This window comes from Orcinus orca, chromosome 15 (genome assembly GCF_937001465.1).
Source record: "Orcinus orca chromosome 15, mOrcOrc1.1, whole genome shotgun sequence".
NCBI lineage: Eukaryota > Metazoa > Chordata > Mammalia > Artiodactyla > Delphinidae > Orcinus > Orcinus orca.
This window is the reverse complement of record NC_064573.1, coordinates 78,587,958-78,609,840: the sequence shown is the minus strand read 5'-3', so window position 1 is coordinate 78,609,840 and position 21,883 is coordinate 78,587,958. Positions and strand designations below refer to the sequence as shown.

The 21,883-nt window shown below is 34.8% G+C and overlaps 1 protein-coding gene across 4 annotated transcripts in view; it reads left to right on the top strand.

Moving 5' to 3' along the window:
• TAOK3 (TAO kinase 3) overlaps positions 1-21,883 on the top strand; it is a 187,969-nt gene that overhangs the window by 89,326 nt on the left and 76,760 nt on the right. For 2 of the 4 annotated variants that reach the window (XM_033408667.2, XM_033408668.2), the window contains 3 exons: positions 3,520-3,623; positions 8,214-8,277; positions 14,402-14,621. In XM_033408667.2, coding sequence (XP_033264558.1) covers positions 14,502-14,621 — 120 coding nt within the window. In that variant the 5' untranslated portion in view covers positions 3,520-3,623; positions 8,214-8,277; positions 14,402-14,501. The remainder of the gene's footprint in view (positions 1-3,519; positions 3,624-8,213; positions 8,278-14,401; positions 14,622-21,883) is intronic. The other 2 variants (XM_004281483.4, XM_049698196.1) reach the window with 1 other exon arrangement.

The following is a 21,883-nucleotide window of genomic DNA, read 5'->3' as shown; positions in this document are numbered from 1 at the left end:
AGGAAGAGGAAAAAAATAATTTCATGCATATCACTTCATCTTCAGTTAATTCTTAAAATGCTGTCCTCTTGGAAGGAAAAACGTCCTTGTTCAGCTTTTGAGGGAAGGATGAATTTAAAGAACATTTTTAGTGCTAAGATTTGAGTGGAAAAGGGAAGGAGATTTCAGCAGATTTTTATGGACTGTTATATAAAGATGCCACAGGGGCTTCCCTGGTGGCACAGTGGTTGAGAGTCCGCCTGCCGATGCAGGGGATGTGGGTTTGTGCCCTGGTCCGGGAGGATCCCACGTGCCACGGAGCGGCTGGGCCCGTGAGCCATGGCCGCTGAGCCTGCGCGTCCGGAGCCTGTGCTCTGCAATGGGAGGGGCCACAACAGTGAGAGGCCCACGTACCGCACAAAAAAAAAAAAAAAAGAGAAACTAAATGTATGTGTACACAAGTGATTATAACAGCATTATTCATAATAGCCAAAAAGTGGAAACAACCCAAATATACATCAGCTTATAAGTGGATAAACGAAGTGTGGTATATCTATACAGTGGATTTCTATTTGTTAATAGAAAGAAATATTGATTCATGCTACAACATGGGTGAACCTTAAAAACATTATGCTAGGGAGAGAAGTCAGTCACAGAAAACCTCATATCATATGATTCCATTCAAATGAAATGTTCAGAACAGGGAAATCTATAGAGACAGATTAGTGGTTGCTAAGGAATGGAGTGATCGGGGTGGGAGGACTTGATAGCTAAAGGAAATGGGACTTCTTTTTGTGGTGATGAAAATGTTCTAAAATTGACTGTGGTGATGCTTGCACATACTTGTGAGTATACTAAAAACCATTGTACACTTTAAATGGGTGAATCGTACGTGAATTGTATCTCAAAAATAATTTTTTAAAGATGCCATGGAAATATAATGATTAATCAAAACTTAGATCTGACATGTATCCTCCTCTGAAGAAGCACTTGTCATCCAGTTAGAGTACTAATATATATGAGTATTTAAAACTGATGCAAAGGGAGAAAATGGTTGGTCTTATAAGGGAGGTGACATTTTGCTGGACTGTGAGAGTAATTGGGATATGGATATTCTGGGTAGAGGCAGTAGCATAAGCAAAGGCAAAGGCATGAAAATGCAACTGTAGTAATTCATTTTTTCCTGATTATAGAGTCTAAGAATTTAGGTTGGGGTAGTGGTTTGAGGCCAGCTTTGAATGTTAGTTAGGTAAAGTTAACCTTAATCCTGTAGGCAGTGTGGGAACATGGAAGGATTTTGAGCAGAGCTGTGATATTATCTCAACTGTGCTTCAGGAAGGTGATTGTGATAATAGTGTTTTAAAGATGAATTCCAGAAAATTTAGACGAGAGGCTGAAAGAGCAGAAACAGAGGAAAGAGATAACAAATGCTAACAGAACAGAAAAGTGAAGAACAGATAAAAAGAAATATTTGAAGCACACTTGTGATTTAGTTGAATGTTAAGGACAAGGAGAAGGGGAGAGTGAAAGTTATTGTGAGGTACATGTGAGACATTTAGGGGAGAAGCCAAACAGATAGTTGAAAGAATGGGACTGGGATTTAGCCTGGAGGCCAGAACTGTCTAGTGACAAAGTGTTACTTGAAACCATTCAAGTGAACAGAAATTAGGATAGCAGCTTGCATCACACAGAGGGCTTTGGGAAATACCTGGAGGAGCACACTGATTTAGAGCTCAGAGAGGAGAGGAGCTATAGGAGGAATAATGTGGAAAAACAGGGGAAGACAGTTTCATGGAATCCAAGAGGCATTTATAAAGAAAGAAGGAAGGTGGTTAAATGGGACAAAACTGTGAACATCTTTTAGGTGTAATAGATGAACTTTAGGAATATGGTTTTCAGCTTCAATACCATGTGCAGTATTCTAGCAGGGGGGGGAAATGATAAAATCAAGAAAGTTTAATTCCTAGGTGTCTTAGAGAGTTTATTTTAAAACATTTATAGAGCCATGCAACTGCAGATGGAGAGAGTACCCATTTTAAGAAAAATTATGTAAAAATGAATAAGTATTTAGAGAGAAGAAAAATACTAGGCATGTGTGTCCATAGTATTAAAAATATATTTTCTAGGAGTGAGCACCTCCTGCATTTCGAGCTATTCAGGACATGAGGATGTTAGTAAATGCCTTATTTAAAACTACTTTCTCAGAAATTTCGCAACTAGTGTTCATATAATAAGGAGTGTTTTACTTCCTTGAAGCTATAGTCAGACTAGATTAGCAGGACATACATGCAGACATTGTAGTTATTGATTGGTTGATGGTTAGGTAAAATGTGATGCTGAATTCAGGCAAGTTTTAGCTACCAGTTAATCTAAAGCATTCCACAGCCATAGAATCAGAGGGAATAACAAAATAATGAAAAAGATTAGTTTGTAAGTATAGACGTGAGAAGAGATTGGGATATCCTCTACAGGAAAAATGTGAAAATGGAGGTCAGTGCCTTTTTTTTTTATGTATAGTTTTTTCCTCCTGTAAGGATTTCATCTCCAAAGCTAGTCAAGCATCCAAAGATTATTTCAATATACATGTTTTAAATTGTTAGATTCTTTGACCCAGTGGTTCTACTTCTAGAAATCCATTCCAAAAAAGCCCTAAATGTTAAGTGCATAGATAATAAGCACAAAGGTCTTCAAAACAATAATTTTTAGTAGTTCAACAAACAGAGGGTTGAATAACAGCCTTGGTTTCAAATTGTGGAGAAACTGTTGTGAATGAGTTGTGGCTCTTCCATACGATACACATTGAGCAGCCCTTAAATTATCTTTGTGAATAATGTTTGATAACATGGCAAAATATGTATAATCTAGAGTTAGATAAACAGGCTGACTGTGGAATTATATGTACAATGTGATTTCAGCTGTATAAAAAAATAAATATGTGCTTGAAGAAGTAAATATGTTCATGGAGAAAATTATCCCAATTGCTAATGAAGTTTGTCCTAGGTAGGATTAAGGATTTTTTTTCATAATGGTGTATATTTTTTATATTTTCTACACTGAGCATGTACTTCTTTGATAGATAATAATTATCACTACCCCCAAATCTGAAAGATTGGTTATAGAGAGACCAGGAAAGGGAAGATAGATGAGTCAATATAAATCATCATGCCTATTGGAAAAGCAATTCAAAATATAAGCCGTACTGACAGAGAATCAGTAGCATCACCACATGCTGTCAGATTAGTCCTGTCTACTCGTAGCCTCTATTGAGTTTCCTTGGACTCAGACAGACCGGTGGAAGCCTCAGTATAGATTCTGAAAATCTAACGACACATTTGTTTACCTGATATTGTTTGTGAGACAGTAGCTTGTGTCTTTGTTGTGAAAATCCTACCTTTTACATTTGTCATCCACAAACTGATGAAGATAACATTTTAACTTTGTAATGTTACATTTGTAAATATTTAAAACTATCATGTTATCGATTATTGCTTCTTGAATTTTGCCCCTATAATTACATATTTTATTCTTCTTTTTTCATAGGTTCACCATAAATACAAAAGACTGAAGTTATAAAAGAGAAAAAAAAAGATTGCTGCTAAAATGAGTCTGAGCAATACAGTATATTTTGTGCCATACACGAAAAGGTATTGTCCATAAATCCATGACTTAGCTTTCTCCCGTAAAATGGGAACAAATTGTGTTTTCTGGTTTTTCTATGAGGAATTTTTATTATATTTGTGAGAAAAATTAAAAGGAATTAATAAAATTAAGATAACATATTCTTTTATAAAAATTTTTTAGTTTCAAATTATTTCCTTATAGATTTTCTTCATTTTCAGTTATAGCTTAAAATACGGAGAATTACCTGGCTAAAGTTATTTTATCCCTATTGTCAAATTATTTTCTGGAAATATATATTACCATTTTCTGTTGTAGTGATTTATACTTAGACTTTGAGATAAAATTTTTTCATATCACTTTTCCTCTAATTACAGAAGTAATAGGCTTTGCAGAACATTTAGAAAATAGAAATAAACAAAAAGAAGGAAATAAAAGATAACCTGAAATCCCAACACCTACTTCAGATAAAACGCAAGTCTGCAAAGAAATCCAAATTTGTAGGTGAAAGAAACCTTGTTTCCCATCTTCACTGTTGCATCCCTCCTATGCTCTACCTTACACCCTGCCTCTTTTACTAAAATAAATCAAAACAAAACAAGTAGAAACTGCCATGTAGAAACTCCCTGTAGAAGGATGATACTTGGTCAGAGAATGTTCCCATTCTATTCTTCCAGGAGTGTATAAAGATGACTGTTTCCTTATGCCCTCACCAAAAAAATGTATCTTTTCTCTATTACTTTATCAATTTGGTGGGTGAAATGAGGTGTCTTGCTATTTTACTTTTTATTTCTCTGATTATTAGTGAAATTATATATGTTCCATATCATTAATAGACACTGTTTTTTTCTTTTTTTAATTTCCTATTTGTGTCCTTTGAGTGTGTGTGTTGGTGTATGTATATGTATATGTTCACCTATCTGATATTAAGAATAACTTCACTGGCACATATTTTGCAAGAACCATCCCCAACTTACTTGCCTTTCAGTTTTGTTTATTGCAACTTTTTAAAGCAATAATTATTAATTGACATACAGTAATCTGAACATATTAAGTAACATAACATTTTAACGTGTGTGTGTGTGTGTATCCGTCACATGATGAAGTTAGTAAACATATCCGTCACTCCCAAAAGCTTCTTCATATCCTTTTTCAATACCTCCCTAACCTCTTCTCACCCCAGCCCTTTCCCTAGGCAACCACTGATGTGCCATCACTCTAGGTTAGTTTGCATTTTCCAGAACTTTATATAAATGAAATCATAAAGTATTGATGTGTTCTCTATTTTTGTTCTGGCTTATTTCACTCAGCATAATTATTTTGAGATTCATCCATGTTGTAGCATGTATCAGTAGTTCATGTTATTTCTGAGTTGCATTCCATTGTCTGCAAGTACTACAGACTGTTTATCCATTCATCTGTTGATGGATGTTTGGATTATTTCCAGTTTTGACTATTAAAAATAAAGCTGCCATTAACTTTCGTGTACAGTGCTTTGTATGGACATTTGCTTTCATTTTTCTTGGGTGAATACCTAGGAGTGGAATGGCTATGTCATATGGTAGATGTATGTTTCACTTTTTAGGAAACTGACAAATAGTTTTCCAAAGTGTTTGTACCATTTTTACATCCAGCCAGCAGTGTCTGAGAGATCCAGTTACTTCAAATCCTTGCCAACACCTGGTATGGTCTGTCTTTTTAATGTCAGCCATTCTAATAAGTTTGTAGTAGTATCTCACTGGGATTTTAATTTGTATCTCCCTAATGAATAGTGATGTTAAGCATCTTTTTTTTTGGCTTAGTTGCCATCCATTTATCTTTCTTGGTGAAGTGTGTGTTCTAATGTTTTTCTCATTTTTAAAATTTGGTTGTTCATGTTCTTTTAATTGAGTTTTGAGGATTCTTTATATTTTATGAATGCAAATCCATTGTGAGATATATGTTTTGCAGAGATCTTCTACTGTGGCTTATCTTTTCATTTTCTTAACAGGGTCTTTCAAAAAGAGTATGTTTTTATTCTAATTTAACCTTTTTTTCCTTTGTGGAGTGTGCTTTTGTTTTTATATCTAAGAAATTCTTGCCTAACCCAAGGTCACAAAGATTTTCTCTTGTGTTTTCTTCACAATTTTTTTAGTTGTATGTTTTACATTTAGTTCTATAATCCATTTGGAGTTAATTTTTGTATATGGTGTCACTATGAATCAAAGATAGACATATGCAATTGTTATGGCACCATTAGTGGAAGATACTCTCCATCTTCTATGGACGAAATTCAGTTGTCCATAAATGTGTGGGTCCATCTTCTATGGACGAAATTCAGTTGTCCATAAATGTGTGGGTCCATCTTCTATGGACGAAATTCAGTTGTCCATAAATGTGTGGGTCTGTTTCTGTACTTCCTGTTTTGTTGCATTGATTTATTTGTGTGTATGTATATACACACAAATATATATATACACATACACACACATACACACCAGTATCACAGTGTCTTGATAACTGTAATCTTAATGATAAATCTTGCAATCAGGTTATGTTAGCCCTCCAATTTTGTCTTCCTTTTTCAAAGTCGTTTTAGTTGTTTTAGGTCCATTGCATTTTCATATGAATTTGAGAATCAGCTTCTCAATTTCTCTTTCTAAAAAATACTCAATATTGAGTCTTCTGACCTATAACCACAGTATAACTTTTCATTATGTCTTTACTTCCTTTCATTATTATTTTGTAGTTTTCAGTGTACAAGTCTTACAGATCCTTTGTCAGATTTATCCCTAAGTATTTCATTTTTTGATGCTATTATAAGTGATATTTAAAACTTTAGATATCCATTTGTTCATATATAGAAATATAATTGAGCTTTATATATTGATCTTGTATTCTGCACCTTTGATAAACTCACGTATTAGTTCCATTGAATTTTCTACACAGGTGATTATGTTGTTTGTCAGTAAAAGTCCAACTTCTTTCTTTCCAGTCTTGCTACTTTTTACTTCTTTTTTCTTCCCTTGTTGCACTTATAGAACATCCAGCACAATGCTGAATAGAAGTGTTGAGAGCAGACATCCTTGCCTTGTTCCTGATCATAGGAGGAAAGCAGTTGGTCTTTCACCATTATATTTGACATTGGCTGTAAATGTTTCGTAGATTTCCTTTATTAGGTTGGGGATGTTACCTGATATTCCTAGTTGGCTCAAGAGTTTTTATCAGGAATGAATTTTGGATTTTGTCATATGCTTTTTCTGCATCTTTAGAGATGATCATTTGACTTTTTATCAGTTTGTTGATATGGTGAATTACATTGATTCTTTTTTTTTTAACTGATTTTTGAGTGTTAAACCAACCTTGCATTCCTGTAATAAATTCCACCTAGTCATGGTGTATTATCTATTTTATATATTACTGAACTATATTTGCTATAATTTTGTTGTGAATATTTGTATCTATAGTCTTCAAGAATTTTACTCTGTTGCTTTCTTTCTTGTAATGTTTTTGTCTGGCTTTGGTGTCAGGGTAATACAAGCCTCATAGAATTAATCCTAGAAAGTATGTCTCCTTTTCCATTTTCTGAAAGAGATGTGTAAAATTAATATTGTATCTTTCTTAGATGTTTGGTTGAATTCACCAATTAAGCCATTTGATTCTGGAGTTTTCTTTGTGGGAAGATTTTAAATTACAAATTCAATTAATTTAATAGATGCAGAGGTATTGAGGTTATCTGTTTCTTCTGGTGTAAACTTTGTTGATTTGTGTCTTTCAGAGAATTTATCCACTTCATCTAAGTTGTTGAATAATAATTACACAATGTTGTACAATTTGCATAATATAATACTCCCTGATTATCCTTCTGATATCTATAGAATCTGTAGTGATGTTATCCCTCTCATTTGTGATACTGGTAATTATGTCTTCTGATTTTTTTTTCCTGATCAGTCTGGCAAGGTTTATAAATTTGATTACTTTTATCAAAGAACCAGCTTTGCTTTCATTGATTTTTGTTTTTGTTTTTCTATTTCATTGATTTCTGCTTTAATCTTTATTATTTCCTTTCTCTCCTTACTTTGGGTTTAATTTGCTCTTTTTTTCCTGGTTTTTAAAAAAATAGTGGAAGCTGAGGTCATTGATTTGAGACCTTCTTTTCCAAAACAGGAGTTTATTGCTATAGATTTCCACATGAGTACTGCTTTAGTGGTATCCCACAAATTTTGACGCCTTCTGCTTTCATTTTAATTAAGATAAAAGTATTTTCTAGTTTCTCTTTTGGTTTATTTTTTGACCCATGGATTACTTTTTATTGTGTTATTTAGTTTCCAGTATTTGGGGATTTTTTTCATATTATCTGTCTGCTGTTGATTTTCTAATTTAACTCCATTGTGTTCAGAAAATATACCTACTATAACTTAAGTCCTTTTAATTTATTGAGTCTTGTTTTATGGCCCAGAATATGGTCTATCTTGGTAAATGTTCTGTGTGCACTTGAAAAGAATATGTATTATGATGTTTCTGGGTTGAAACATCAATGTTAATAATCATATTTCAATGTCAGTAATCAAATTGGTTGATAGTGTTGTTCAAGTCTTCTATATCCTTACTGATTTTCTGTCTATTTGTTCTATCAGTTATTGAGGAAAGGATATTGAAATCTCCAACTACAATTGTGGATTTGTCTATTTCTCCTTGCAGGTAAATCAGTTTTTAATCATGTATTTTGAAACTTTTTTTATTAGTTTTAATAAACTTTTTTTATTATTTTATTTAGGATTGTTATATTATCTTGATAAATGATCCAATCTTTTTATCATTATGAAATAATCTTTGTAATATCTTTGCATTGAAATCCACGTTATCTGATATTAATATAGCTAGCCCAGCTTTCTTTTGATTAGTATTGTGTCTTTTTCCATGCTTTTAGCCTACTTGTGTCTTTTTATTTAAAGTGTGTATATAGACACATGTGTACACATGCATGCATATATGTATTTATATTTGGATACACATTTATGTATTAATCCACTGTCCATACTCAAGTGATAGTATACCTCTTTGTGTATAGTATGATAACTTTTTACAGCACTGTGCTTCAATTTCTATCCTTCCCAACTTCATATTCTCATACGTTTTACTTCTACATGTTATAAACTCACACTATATTGTTATTTTTGTTTAAACAGTGAATTATACTTTAAAGAAGTTTAAATAATGGGGGGAAATCTTACATATTTAACCAAATAGTTAACCATTTTCAGTGCTTTTTCAATGTTTTGTAAAGCTCTATTTCCATCTGGTATGATTTTTGCTTATGTCTAAAGGATTTCCTTTAGCATTTCCTATAGTGCTGGTGGTCAGGTCATGAATTCTTTCAGCTTTTTATGTCTAAAACCCTCTATTCTGCCTTCATTTTTCAAAGATCTTTTTACAGGACACAGAATTTTAGTTTGAACTTAGCACTTTAAAAATGTTGCTCAATTGTCTTCTCACTGGTGTTATCTCCAGTGAAGAATCTGCTGTCATTGTTGTCCTTATATAATGTCTATACATAATGTGTTTTCTGTCTCTGGCTGCTTTCATGATTTTTGCTTTAGCACGTTTTGAGCAATTTATTATGATATGTTTGGTGTAATTTTCCCCATTTTTCTTATTCTCATTCTTGTTCTTGAGCCCCATTGACCTTCTTGGATCTGTGGTTTACAATTTTCATCAGAATTGTAAGTTTTTTTCACTATTATTTCTCCAAACATTTTCTCTGCCTCAACATCTCTCTCTTCTCTTCAGGGACTCCAATTAGATATATACTAGTCCATTTGAAATTGTTCCACAACTCACTGATGCTCTTTTTTTTGGTTGTTTATTATTTTGTTATTTTTTTTCTCTGTATGTTTCATTTTGGATAGTTTCTACTGTCATATCTTCAAGTTCATAAACCTTTTTTTCAGAAATCTTATCTGCTATTCATCCCATGCAGTGTATTTTTCATCTCGGACATTGTAGCTTTCACCTCTAGAGGTTCAGTTTGTGTCTCTTTATCTCTTGACTATCTCTATGTGTTTGATATTTCCTAACTTTTTAAATATATGGAATACAGTTGTAATAAATGTTTTAATGCTCTTGTCTGCTAATCTAGCAACTATCATCTATATCAGTCCTGAATTGGTTTCAATTGATTTTTCTCATCATTATGTGTCATATTTTCCTGTTTCTTGGGATGCTTGGTGATTTTTTTTTTTTTTAGACATTGTGAATTTTACCTTTTTGGATATTAGATTTTTTTTTTAATTCCTTTGAATATTTGTGAGCTTTGTTCTGGGACACAGTTAAGCTACGTGGAATAATTTAATCCATAAAGATCCTGCTTTTAAATTTTGTTAGGCATCCAGAACAGCACTTAGTCTATGGTAATTTCCTGCTACTAAGATTAGACTCTTGTAAGTACTCTAAACAGTTCCCCATGAATTATGAGATTTCCTATTCAGGCTAATGGTAACAGGCACTATTTACAGCTCTTCATGAGCCCTAGGTCCTGTTTTCTTTAATTCTTTCATATAGGGTTTTCTTCCACCCTGCCTGGTCTGGCGTAGTTTTCTCACTTGGCATGCATAGATCAGTAGTCAGCTGAAGACTTGATGGGAACTCTCTGCTGATCTCCATATCTTCTTTCTGTGCTGTTCTCTTCTATTTAGTACTGTGCCCTGAGAACTCTAGCCATTTTGGTCACCCTGGACCCTCATCTCTGGAGTGCCCCAGGCTCTAATTGGGTTTCCCCACCCCCTACTTTCTGTGCCATGGCCTGGAAACTCTCCCAGGACATTAAATTGGGACAGTTTTAGCTCTCCTTGTTTGCTGTTCCTCTGTCTGGGATCACTATCCTTCTCTGCCTGATACCCATTGTGTTAAAATACCATAATTTCATGTTTTTCCAGTGTTTTATTTGTTTCTGGTGGATAATAAATCCAGTCCTGTTACTCCATCTTGGCTGGAAGCAGAAATCCATTCATTATATTTTTTAAGATAAATATGTTGTGTATTATCAAGCTTACTGATTTTAGTTTATGGTTTTTGCCTGTGATATCTTGCTCAATAACTAAATACTCATCTGCAAATTATTTTAGAAGTTTTTATGATCTCATTTTTTTTATTATTTTAATATAATTTTATTTTAAATATCATTTTAATATTTATTTCTTTCGAAAAATCACTTTAGTCTATAGTATGACTTAGTAGTCTGTGTGTGTCCCCAAATGGTTATCCATAGTACTTAGCTTTAATCACATTGAGGCCAAAATATTCAAGTTTAAAATACATCTTGGTGATTGAAAATATTTTAGTTCTCATAAATTTGGTTCATAGATCTTTTTGTTTTTCCTAACGGAAATTTTGTAATTTGCTTTTTTTTTTTTTTTTTGGCATGGTCTCAAAAGGCATGTCTTTGATTTAATCCGTTGTTTCTCTTTTCTATTCTCTAAGCAGTGAAGGCAATAGTACTTTTCAACTTTTCAGTACTTTGTTGCCTAACAAGTAACTAAATTTAAGTTATTTTTTCAATAGTATTGATATACTGACTTTATGCTTGATTATTGGCATTCATGGCTTGGCAGGATGACTACTCATGATTACAGATGCAGTGTTGTGGGGGAATCCTTTTTCCTGTTTAAAACCTTCAATGGCTACCCATTACCCTCAAGATACACTCCAAATTTCTTAGTATGGTATAAAAGAATTATTGTGATTTTCCTTGGCTTATAAAGGAATTTAGTCTTGCCTGACACATAGTAGTGCTTAATAAATGTTAGCTGTTACTATTTCAGTATTAATCAGACCAAACTGCTTTTGAAACAGATTTATTGAGATATAATTTTCTTGTTTTTTTTAAATTACATTTTATTCTACATGTGTCTCCAAGGAAATCAAAAAGAAATACAATTAATTTGTGATATTGGGGGGGGAAAATCTTTGGTTTTACTTGTTCAACAGAAATATCTGAATCAGTTATACTTTTGTCAACTTTCCCTTCACATCCTAGCATTCTGTTTTGCCATCCACTGTGTATTTCTCACACATATCTATCTCAAAGTTATCTTGAGAGGGAGAGTGAAAACAAAAATCCAAATTCTAAAAGATAGCGCTTAATCAATGTTAAGTCTATCCACAGTTAGGTATATTAAACAGAATTATGTCTATTGCATCCTTATAAGCTTCTGAAAATAAGCATATTTATGCTAAGAAATGTCATTGTAATATACAAATAAATAAATTTTTCCAAAATTTAGATTACTGTAAACTAAAATTAAGCTAATGACTAAATGACTATTTATTAGCTCCTTAGAAATCAGTGTTCATTGTTCTTTGCATTTGTCTAAGTAAACTGTCAGTAAACTGTGTAGAAACTTTTAAATACCACTAATGATGCTATAGGTACAACAGATCACACCTAAAGGAATATACTTCAAAAGCAGAATTATTTTTTCATAAAAAAGATAGTAGCTGAATCGTAATATATTTTAACACCAATGTTTTTCTCACCAAACTGTCCTCTCCAAATCTACATAGTACCAACCAAAAAAAAAAAAAAAAGAAAAAGAAAAATTAGTTAGGAAGCTACATACTCCAAAGCACATTGCATGTCTTACCTCTATTGTCAGTCAGGTATCTGGGATAAAATATGTAGTCTGTACATAGACAAAGCTTTCACCGTGAAAGTAAAGGAAGATCCAGCATGCTGGCTAAGTGACATTTTCCAGTTGCCTGTTGCAGTTGTCATTAACTAGAGAAAGTGTGTATGTAACTATTGGTCAGGAAGAATATATACTGCATCTTGCAGTCTTGTAGACTGTTTGATTAATCCATTAATGGGTGGATCAAGTCAGAATAATCACCTTTATGTTTCTTTAGTCCCCTTTTGGAAATTTCTTCTTTTGAGGCTTTTTCCCCCTGTGTAACTGATAATTTACCTGTTCTTTTTCTTTTCTTCTCCTCAGAAATCTGTTGTTGATATTTTAATTTTCTTATCTTTAATTCCCGTTTGTTTTCAATTAGCTAGGACAAAAGTCATGGTTATTACCCCTCTCCGTTTTATTTTTTTTTAACTTTTCATTTTATATTGGAGTATAGTTGATTAACGATGCTGTGATAGTTTCAGATGTACAGCAAAGTGATTCAGTTATACATATACTTGTTTCTATTCTTTTTCAAATTCTTTTCCCTTTTAGGTTGTTACATAATATTGAGCAGAGTTCCCTGTGCTATACAGTAGGTCCTTGCTGGTTATCCGTTTTAAGTATAGCAGTGTGTACATGTCAATCCCAAACTCCCTAACTGTCCCTTCCCCCAACCATTCCCCCCTGGTAACCATAAGTTCATTCTCTAAGTCTCTCGTGAGTCTGTTTGTGTTTTTTAAGTTAGTTTATTTGTATCATTTATTTTTAGATTCCACTTGCTCTTTCTCTGACTTACTTCACTCAGCATGACAATCTGTAGGTCCATCCATGTTGCTGCAAATGGCATTATTTCATTCTTTTTAATGGCTGAGTAATATTCCATTGTATATATGTGCCACATCTTCTTTATGCATTCCTCTGTCAATGGACATTTAAGTTGCTTCCATGCCTTGGCTGTTGTAAACAGTGCTACAGTGAACATTGGGGTGCATGTATCCTTTTGGACCATGTTTTTCTCTGGATATATGCCCAGGAGTGGGATTACAGGATCATATGGTAGCTCTATTTTTAGTTTTTTAAGGAACCTCCATACTGTTCTCTGTAGTGGCTGTACCAATTTACATTCCCACCAATGGTGTAGGAGGGTTCCCTTCTCTCCACACCTTCTCCAGCATTTATTGTTTGTGGATTTTTTGATGATAGCCATTTTGACTGGCTTGAGGTGATATCTCATTGTAGTTTTGATTTGTGTTTCAGATATAATTTTCATACCACACAATTCACCCATTTAAAGAGTACAACTAAAGAGTTTTTAGTATATGAACAATTGTACAACCATCACCACAATGAATTCTAGGACATTTCACCACACTAAAACGAAAGCCCATACCCTTCAGCTATCACCCCCAACTCTCCTTCAGCCACTAGTCTCTATAAATTTACTTATGCTGGATGTATTATATAAATGGAATCATACAGTATGTAGTCTTTTGTGACTGGCTTCCTTCACTTAGCTTAATGTTTCGCCTGTGTTGTGGTGTGTATCAGTAGTTCATTCCTTTTTAACCCTGAATAATATTCCATGGTATGGATATACCATATTTTGTTTATTCATTCACCAAATGGACACTTGGGTTGTTGCTGAATAATGCAGCTACCAATATCCAAGTTTTTGTGTGGACGTGTGCTTTTATTTCTCTTGGGTATATACCGACGAGTGGGAATTTCTGGGTCAACTTGTAACTCTGTGTTTAAGTTTTTGATGAACTCCCAATCTGTTTCCCAAAATGGCTGTACCATCTTACATTTCCACCAGCAGCGTTGGAGGGTCTGAATTTCCCCACATCCTTACCAATACTTATTATTTGCCTTTTTGATAATAGCCATCCTAGTGGGTATGAAAATGGTATCTCATGTGTTTTTAATTTTATTTGTCTAAAGACTAATGGTGTGGAGCATCTTTTCATGTGTTAGTGGACATTTCTATATCTTTGGAGTAATATCTATTCAGATCCTTTGCCCATTTTTCTTTTGGATTACTTGTCTTTTTATTTTGAATTTCTAAGACCAAGATGCTTTTTATGGATAATATGAATCTGTAATTGCTACCAAACAAAATGTATAATAAGTTAATGTTAAACCTTATTTTTCTACAGGTACTGAAATTTTACACACACACACACCCCAAATATTTGTCAATGAGAGAGAAAGCTGACTGGGATATCAAAAGCAAAGTGCTTGCACATACTGGTCATCATGCGGAAAGGGGTGCCAAGGGACCCAGAGATTGCTGATCTGTTCTACAAAGATGATCCTGAAGAACTTTTTATTGGTTTACATGAAATTGGACATGGAAGTTTTGGAGCAGTTTATTTTGTAAGTAATTAAAAATTGTTTAGATCAAATTATAAAAGTTTAAATTCTGTACATTCTAACTATTACTTGTAAAATGCACTTGGTTTTAATGTTTATTCTACAAATTAAATGATGTCTACAGTAGAGGCAAATAGTCATTGCTGAAGAGCCAGTCTTAGAATTCTAGGCATCATTCAAGTCAATGGTATCCATATCAAATGACTCTGCTGTCAAAGTAGTGCAAAAAAGTTATAAGCTTGAGTTTGAACCCTGTTCATTTCCCTTACATGCCAAACTCTTTTCTGCCTCAGGGCCTTTATATATGCTATTCGTCCTGCCTAGAAAACTGTACATGTTTTCCCCATTCCTGTCTAACTCTTGTTTACCCTACAGGTATCAGTTTAAGTGTTAAATCCATGTGATAGCCATTCCAATTCAACCCTCCAGCACTAAATTAAGACTTTCTTTATGGTCTCATAACATCCTATGCTTGTACTTTGTTGTATTTGTCACAGTTATAATTGAATAATTATGTGTGAGATTTTTTGATTCATGTATGTCTCTCTCACTAAATAATAAGCTCCATAAAGACAGGAATTATATCTACTTGTTCATTGCTATATCCCCAATAGCTAGTATAATGTCTGAATAGTAGGAACTCAGTAAATGATGGATGGATGGGTGGATGGACAAGTGGACATCTACGCAGACAGATAGACTGACAGATTTTTAGTAACAATCGTCTTAAGTCAGTATCTCAGGTTAAGGGATACAAGGCTTAACCCCATTGAGTCAGTTTGAATTCCAAGACTGTGATTATCTTCTGATGACAAAAGTGAGAAATGACTGAAATGTTAACATAAATCATTCACCTGAAATTCATTGCATAAAATATAGTTCTTTATTTCAATAACCTTAGAAGTTTGCAACCTCAAATTAACACATACTTCCTTAAGAGTACTAGTTCATTAAAGCAAGTAATATTTAAGTAATATTACCTATTTCTCCTCCAAACCTGTTAGCAAATAATTTCTTTCTTAATCAAACAGTATTTGACTTTTCTTTTTAAGTAGTCCTTTATGTCCTTCCATCTGGATAGGGCTTATCTTTAGTTGTCCTTCCAAATGAGATTTTATTAATTGCATCTTGAACTCATCCTTTTGTTTCTAGCCAAATCTTCAGCCTGAGTTTTCTCAGAATGCTCTTTCGTCCCTTCATGTCTATACTTAGCACTACCACCACTTCTCCTCCCTCACCCCCATCTAATACTTGGCTCCCACTCAAGTACATTTTATCATTAAGTGACCTTCCATTGCTGAAGTGGATGCTAATTTTCTAGTTAATACCCTCATATTAGTCTTTGGGCTTAGAGTAGCATTTACGGCCCAAAGTCCTATCTTTCTCATTCACTGAGACACATTTTTTTAAAAGGATTTTTTTAATTACAAATATATCATATATACAGAAGTGTGTATAATACATTCACACATATATTTTAATATATAATTTAAAGAACAATTAAAACATAAATCCCTTTATAACCACCAGCCAGGCCAAGAAATAGAATATTGCCAGCACCCCAGAGCCCCTTTTTTGTTAGAAGAATCCACTATGCTGAATTTTATGATGATGACTTTCTTATATTTCTTTATATGTACCCACTTACTTCTCTACCCCTAATAATATAATTTGGTTTTGCCGGTTTTGAACTTTTTAACAATAGAAACGTTCTGTATATATTTGGTTGTGACCTGTTTGTTTTGCTTAGAGATACTTTCTTCAGTCAATCATCTTTTATTACTTTCATTCTATTACTGTATAACTAATTCATCATCTCAGAATCTCTCTTGGCCAGAGTCAGAGAGTAGTTGCAATCTCTGTTTGACTCTTCTATTTTAAAAATCAGCCAGACCACTCTCACGGTTCTCTTTTAGAATAAATACAATAAACCAAATATGCTTCGAAACTTACTAACATGCCTTTTGTGCTAGGGATAAAGTGAGACCTACATTGCTGTAGAAGACCCAGTGCTTTTGGGACTAAGTCCTGTCTGTTTAGCTAGAGTATGGTAGTTCCCCCTTATCCACAGTTTCGCTTTCCATGGTTTTAGTTATCTGCGGTCAACCTCAGTCCAAAAATATTAAATGGAAAAATCCAGAAATAAACAACTCTTAAGTTTTAAATTGCGAGCTATTCTGACTAGCATCATGTGAATATGTGTTATTTGTTGATATTGATAGACTAGAGAAATCACAAAGATACCTGGGTGGCTTTGATACTGAAATGTAATCATTAACTATATATTGCCTGTATACAAAAGTGTAGAGTACAGGCCCTTATAAACCCATAAGGCACTTAAAAAACAGCTTAAAGGGGAGTTAACTGATACTTTACTATAAAACTTTAAAAAGCCTTAACCTTTTATCTACAGTGGTCACATAGGTAGCACCTTAAAAATGGATTTTCTCACAGGCCACAGTAATATGACCCATGTTGCTCCTCCCTGTTGACAGATTCTTCCTCTTCTCACTCATACCATTATAACCAAGAAGACTACCATGTCTTACTTGGACAACTGCAATAACCTCCAAACCGATCTCTGTGCATCCATTCTGGTCTGTCTCCAGTCTTTTGTCCACACCACAGTGAGCTTGAGGGTTGGTGGAGAGTGGAAACACTTAAATATGATCACATCACCTTTTCTCTGTAAAGCCTTCAGGGGGTCTCCTCCTCTGTTCTTAGGCTAAGTTCAACTTCCCTACTGTAGGCAGCCTATAAGGTCCTTCATGAGGTGATCCCTCTATACCTGAACTGTATTCCCTCTTATTCTCATTGCTCTAGTTATTATATAAAAGTTTTCTTTTAATCATCCATCATAGGATCTTTGCATAAACTGTTCTCTCTGGAATGTTTTCCCCTGCCATCTTCATCTTCTTAACTCCACTTTATCCTTTATCTCTCAGCTGAGGGCTCATTTATTCAGGGAAGGCTTGCCTGACCTGCCTAATCACATCCCCCATTTTTTGGTTCCCAAAGTAACACATACCCTTCTTTGTAACACATATCACAGTTGCAATTTTATATTAATTATGATTTCATTTTTGCCGTCTATACTACTAGAAGAGAGATAGGCACTAGGCATACTTACAATTCTATCCCTAGCATTTAGCCCAGTACCCGACAAATTTTGAGCACCTGGTAAGTATTTGAATTATGAAGAACTCCGAGAATTTGGAACTGCTAATTTGTACTTTTCATGAGTCAGAATCATATTAGCAAGCTGTAAAGACCAGAGTCTAGCAACCAACATTTTTATACCTCAACACTATAATTCTGTTAGACTTTTTGTAGTTTACAGCTTTTACACAGAACGATGCCAGGAAATATATTATAAGTGAATTGTACGCTGGCACGGCTCTTGTAGAATCAATCAGTTGAGAATATATATTATATTCAGAGAAAATTGAAACTATTGATGAAATATCTCTGTGTATATGGATTTACATAAGTAATTCAGAAATTAGCATGAGTATGGGCTTCCCTGGTGGCGCAGTGGTTGAGAGTCCACCTGCCGATGCAGGGGACACGGGTTCGTGCCCCGGTCCGGGAAGATCCCACATGCCGCGGAGTGGCTGGGCCCGTGAGCCATGGCCGCTGAGCCTGCGCGTCCAGAGCCTGTGCTTCGCAACGGGAGAGGCCACAACAATGAGAGGCCCGCGTACCGTAAAAAAAAAAAAAAAATAGCATGAGTAAAACTGAAATAGTAAGAAACTCTATTCAAGGAAGATAAAAAGGACTGAGCATGTTCATTTTTGTATTCACTTAAAAGACAACTATAAAGTTTCTAGGGTTCTAGTGTTGCCTTGTTAAACTCAGCATATCATCCATAATCCACCTAAAGCAAATAATTTAGTTTTGTTCTTCTGGGTATAAATACCTTTTAGTTTTAGTTGAGGCTTAATAAATAGGGCAAAAGGAAAAGCTTATGTTTAATTTCTGTATTTCTCCATAAACTAGTAAAGAGTTGACAATAATCTAAATGTAGCTGGAAATGGTTATAAAAATATCAGAAACACATATGTAGTAAGTTCTCAATAAATATATTTTGAATCAGTGATTTTTTTTTATTGGAGTATAATTGCTTTATAATGTTGTGTTAGTTTCTGCTGTACAATGAAGTGAATCAGCTGTATGTATACCTATATGCCCTCCCTCTTGGACCTCCCTCCCACCTCCACTCCCCCCCCATCCCACCATCTAGGTCGTCACAGAGCACAGAGCTGGGCTCCCTGTGCTTTATTTTACTTTTTTTTCCCATTTATTTATTTATGTATTTTTTAACGTCTTTATTGGAGTATAATTGCTTTACAATGGTGTGTTAGTTTTGGCTTTATAACAAAGTGAATCAGCTATACATATACATATATCCCCATATCTCTTCCCTCTTGCATCTCCCTCCCTCCCACCCTCCCTATCCCACCCCTCTAGGTGGTCACAAAGCAGTGAGCTGATCTCCCTGTGCTATGCGGCTGCTTCCCACTAGCTATTAGTTTTTTTACATTTGGTAGTGTATATATGTCCATGCCACTCTCTCACTTCGTCCCAGCTTACCCTTCCCCCTCCCCACGTCCTCAAGCCCATTCTCTAGTAGGTCTGCATCTTTATTCCTGTCCTGCCCCTAGGTTCTTCATGACATTTTTTTTTTATATTCCATATATATGTGTTAGCGTACGGTATTTGTTTTTCTCTTTCTGACTTACTTCATTCTGTATGACAGACTCTAGGTCCATCCACCTCACTACAAATAACTCAATTTCGTTTCTTTTTATGGCTGAGTGATATTCCATTGTGTATATGTGCCACATCGTCTTTATTGATTCATCTTTCGATGGACACTTAGGTTGCTTCCATGTCCTGGCTACTGTAAATAGAGCTGCAATGAACATTGTGGTACATGACTCTTTTCGAATTATGGTTTTCTCAAGGTTTATGCCCAGTAGTGGGATTGCTGGGTCGTATGGTAGTTCTATTTTTAGTTTTTTGAGGAAACTCCATACTGTTCTCCATAGTGGCTGTATCAATTTACATTCCCACCAACAGTGCAAGAGGGTTCCCTTTTCTCCACACCCTCTCCAGCATTTATTGTTTGTAGATTTTTTGATGAGGGCCATTCTGACCAGTGTGAGATGATATCTCATTGTACTTTTGATTTGCATTTCTCTAATGATCAAAGATGTTGAGCATTCTTTCATGTGTTTATTGGCAATCTGTATATCTTCTTTGGAGAAACGTCTATTTAGGTCTTCTGCCCATTTTTGGATTGGGTTGTTTGCTTTTTTGATATTGAGGTACATGAGCTGCTTGTAAATTTTGGAGATTAATCCTTTGTCAGTTGCTTCATTTGCAAATATTTTCTCCCATCTTTTCATCTTGTTTATGGTTTCCTTTGCTGTGCAAAAGCTTTTAAGTTTCATTAGGTCCCATTTGTTTATTTTTGTTTTTATTTCCATTTCTCTAGGAGGTGGGTCAGAAAGTATCCTGCTGTGATTTATGTCATGGAGTTTTCTGCCTATGTTTTCCTCTAAGAGTTTGATAATGTCTGGCCACATTTAGGTCTTTAATCCATTTTGAGTTTATTTTTGTGTATGGTGTTAGGGAGTGTTCTAATTTCATTCTTTTACATGTAGCTGTCCAGTTTTCCCAGCACCACTTATTGAAGAGGCTGTCTTCTCTCCATTGTATATTCTTGCCTCCTTTATCAAAAATAAGGTGACCAGGGCTTCACTTGGCGCAGTGGTTGAGTCTGCCTGCCGATGCAGGGGACACGGGTTCGTGCCCCGGACTGGGAAGATCCCACATGCCGCAGAGCGGCTAGGCCCGTGAGCCATGGCTGCTGAGCCTGCGCGTCCGGAGCCTGTGCTCCACAATGAGAGAGGCCACAACAATGAGAGGCCCGCATACCACAAAAAAAATAAAAAATAAGGTGACCATATGTGTGTGGGTTTATCTCTGGGCTTTCTATCCTGTTCCATTGATCTATATTTCTGTTTTTGTGCCAGTACCATACTGTCTTGATGACTGTAGCTTTGTAGTATAGTCTGAAGTCAGGGAGCCTGATTCCTCCAGTTCCGTTTTTCTTTCTCAAGATTGCTTTGGCTATTGGGGGTCTTTTGTGTTTCCATACAAATTATGAAATTTTTTGTTCTAGTTCTGTGAAAAATGCCATTGGTAGTTTGATAGGGATTGCATTGAATCTGTAGAATGCTTTGGGTAGTATAGTCATTTTCACAATGTTGATTCTTCCAATCCAAGAACATGGTGAATCAGTGATCTTGCTTAAGGTTAGTGAGACCTCTGAGACTATTGGAAGTGTTAAGTATGAATGTAAGTTTCAAGAATAAAACTTGAAATGTTTAGAAGTTGTAATCATTCATAATACAGTATGATGCATTGAAAAGCTGAAACCCCATTGATAGTTTCCTTTCTCTATACTAAAATATTGATTTGTTTTTAAGTTTCTGTTTCAGTTCTGAATTTTAACTAGTATAAAATGGATTAAAAATTTCACATATATATATATATATGGAAATGTTTTCAAATTTCAAGTCTCTGCCCAGTAGATAGGTTGTATAAGCAAATATACTTATCAAGTTCTAACTCTATAAATGTAAAGAAATACATTTTTATTTTAGGGTGATTCTTTTTTCATGTCTCTTGTTCCAAATAAGCCTTGATTATAAATAACCTTAATAAGCAATTAGATAATACTATCAGATTCCATTTGTGCGGGCCTTTCTTTTTTCTTTCTATAAAGCGTACAGATTTGTTTTTTAAAAACCCCATTAAAAGTTAAAATTCATCATTGTTTGAGCATTTTCTAAACCTTTCCCAGGCTCCTTAAGCTATACAGTACATAGATTCATACCCAAAATATCCTCTTTACAGACACAGTCACTCTAACCTTCACTGTATTACTGAATTTACATCAACTTTTCTTTCTTGTTGTCATCTAAGTACAGTCTTAGTGTTACATTTTTATTTTATTTATTTATTTTTTGTCTCATTGGGTCTTTGTTGCTGTGCTCAGGCTTTCTCTAGTTGTGGCGAGCAGGGGCTACTCTTCGTGGCAGTGCGCACACTCCTCATTGCAGTGGCTTCTCTAGTTGCGGAGCACGGGCTCTGGGCACGCGGTCTTCCATAGTTGTGCCATGTGAGCTCAGTAGTTGTGGCTCACGGGCTTAGTTGCTCCGAGGCATGTGAGATCTTCCTGGACCAGGGACCGA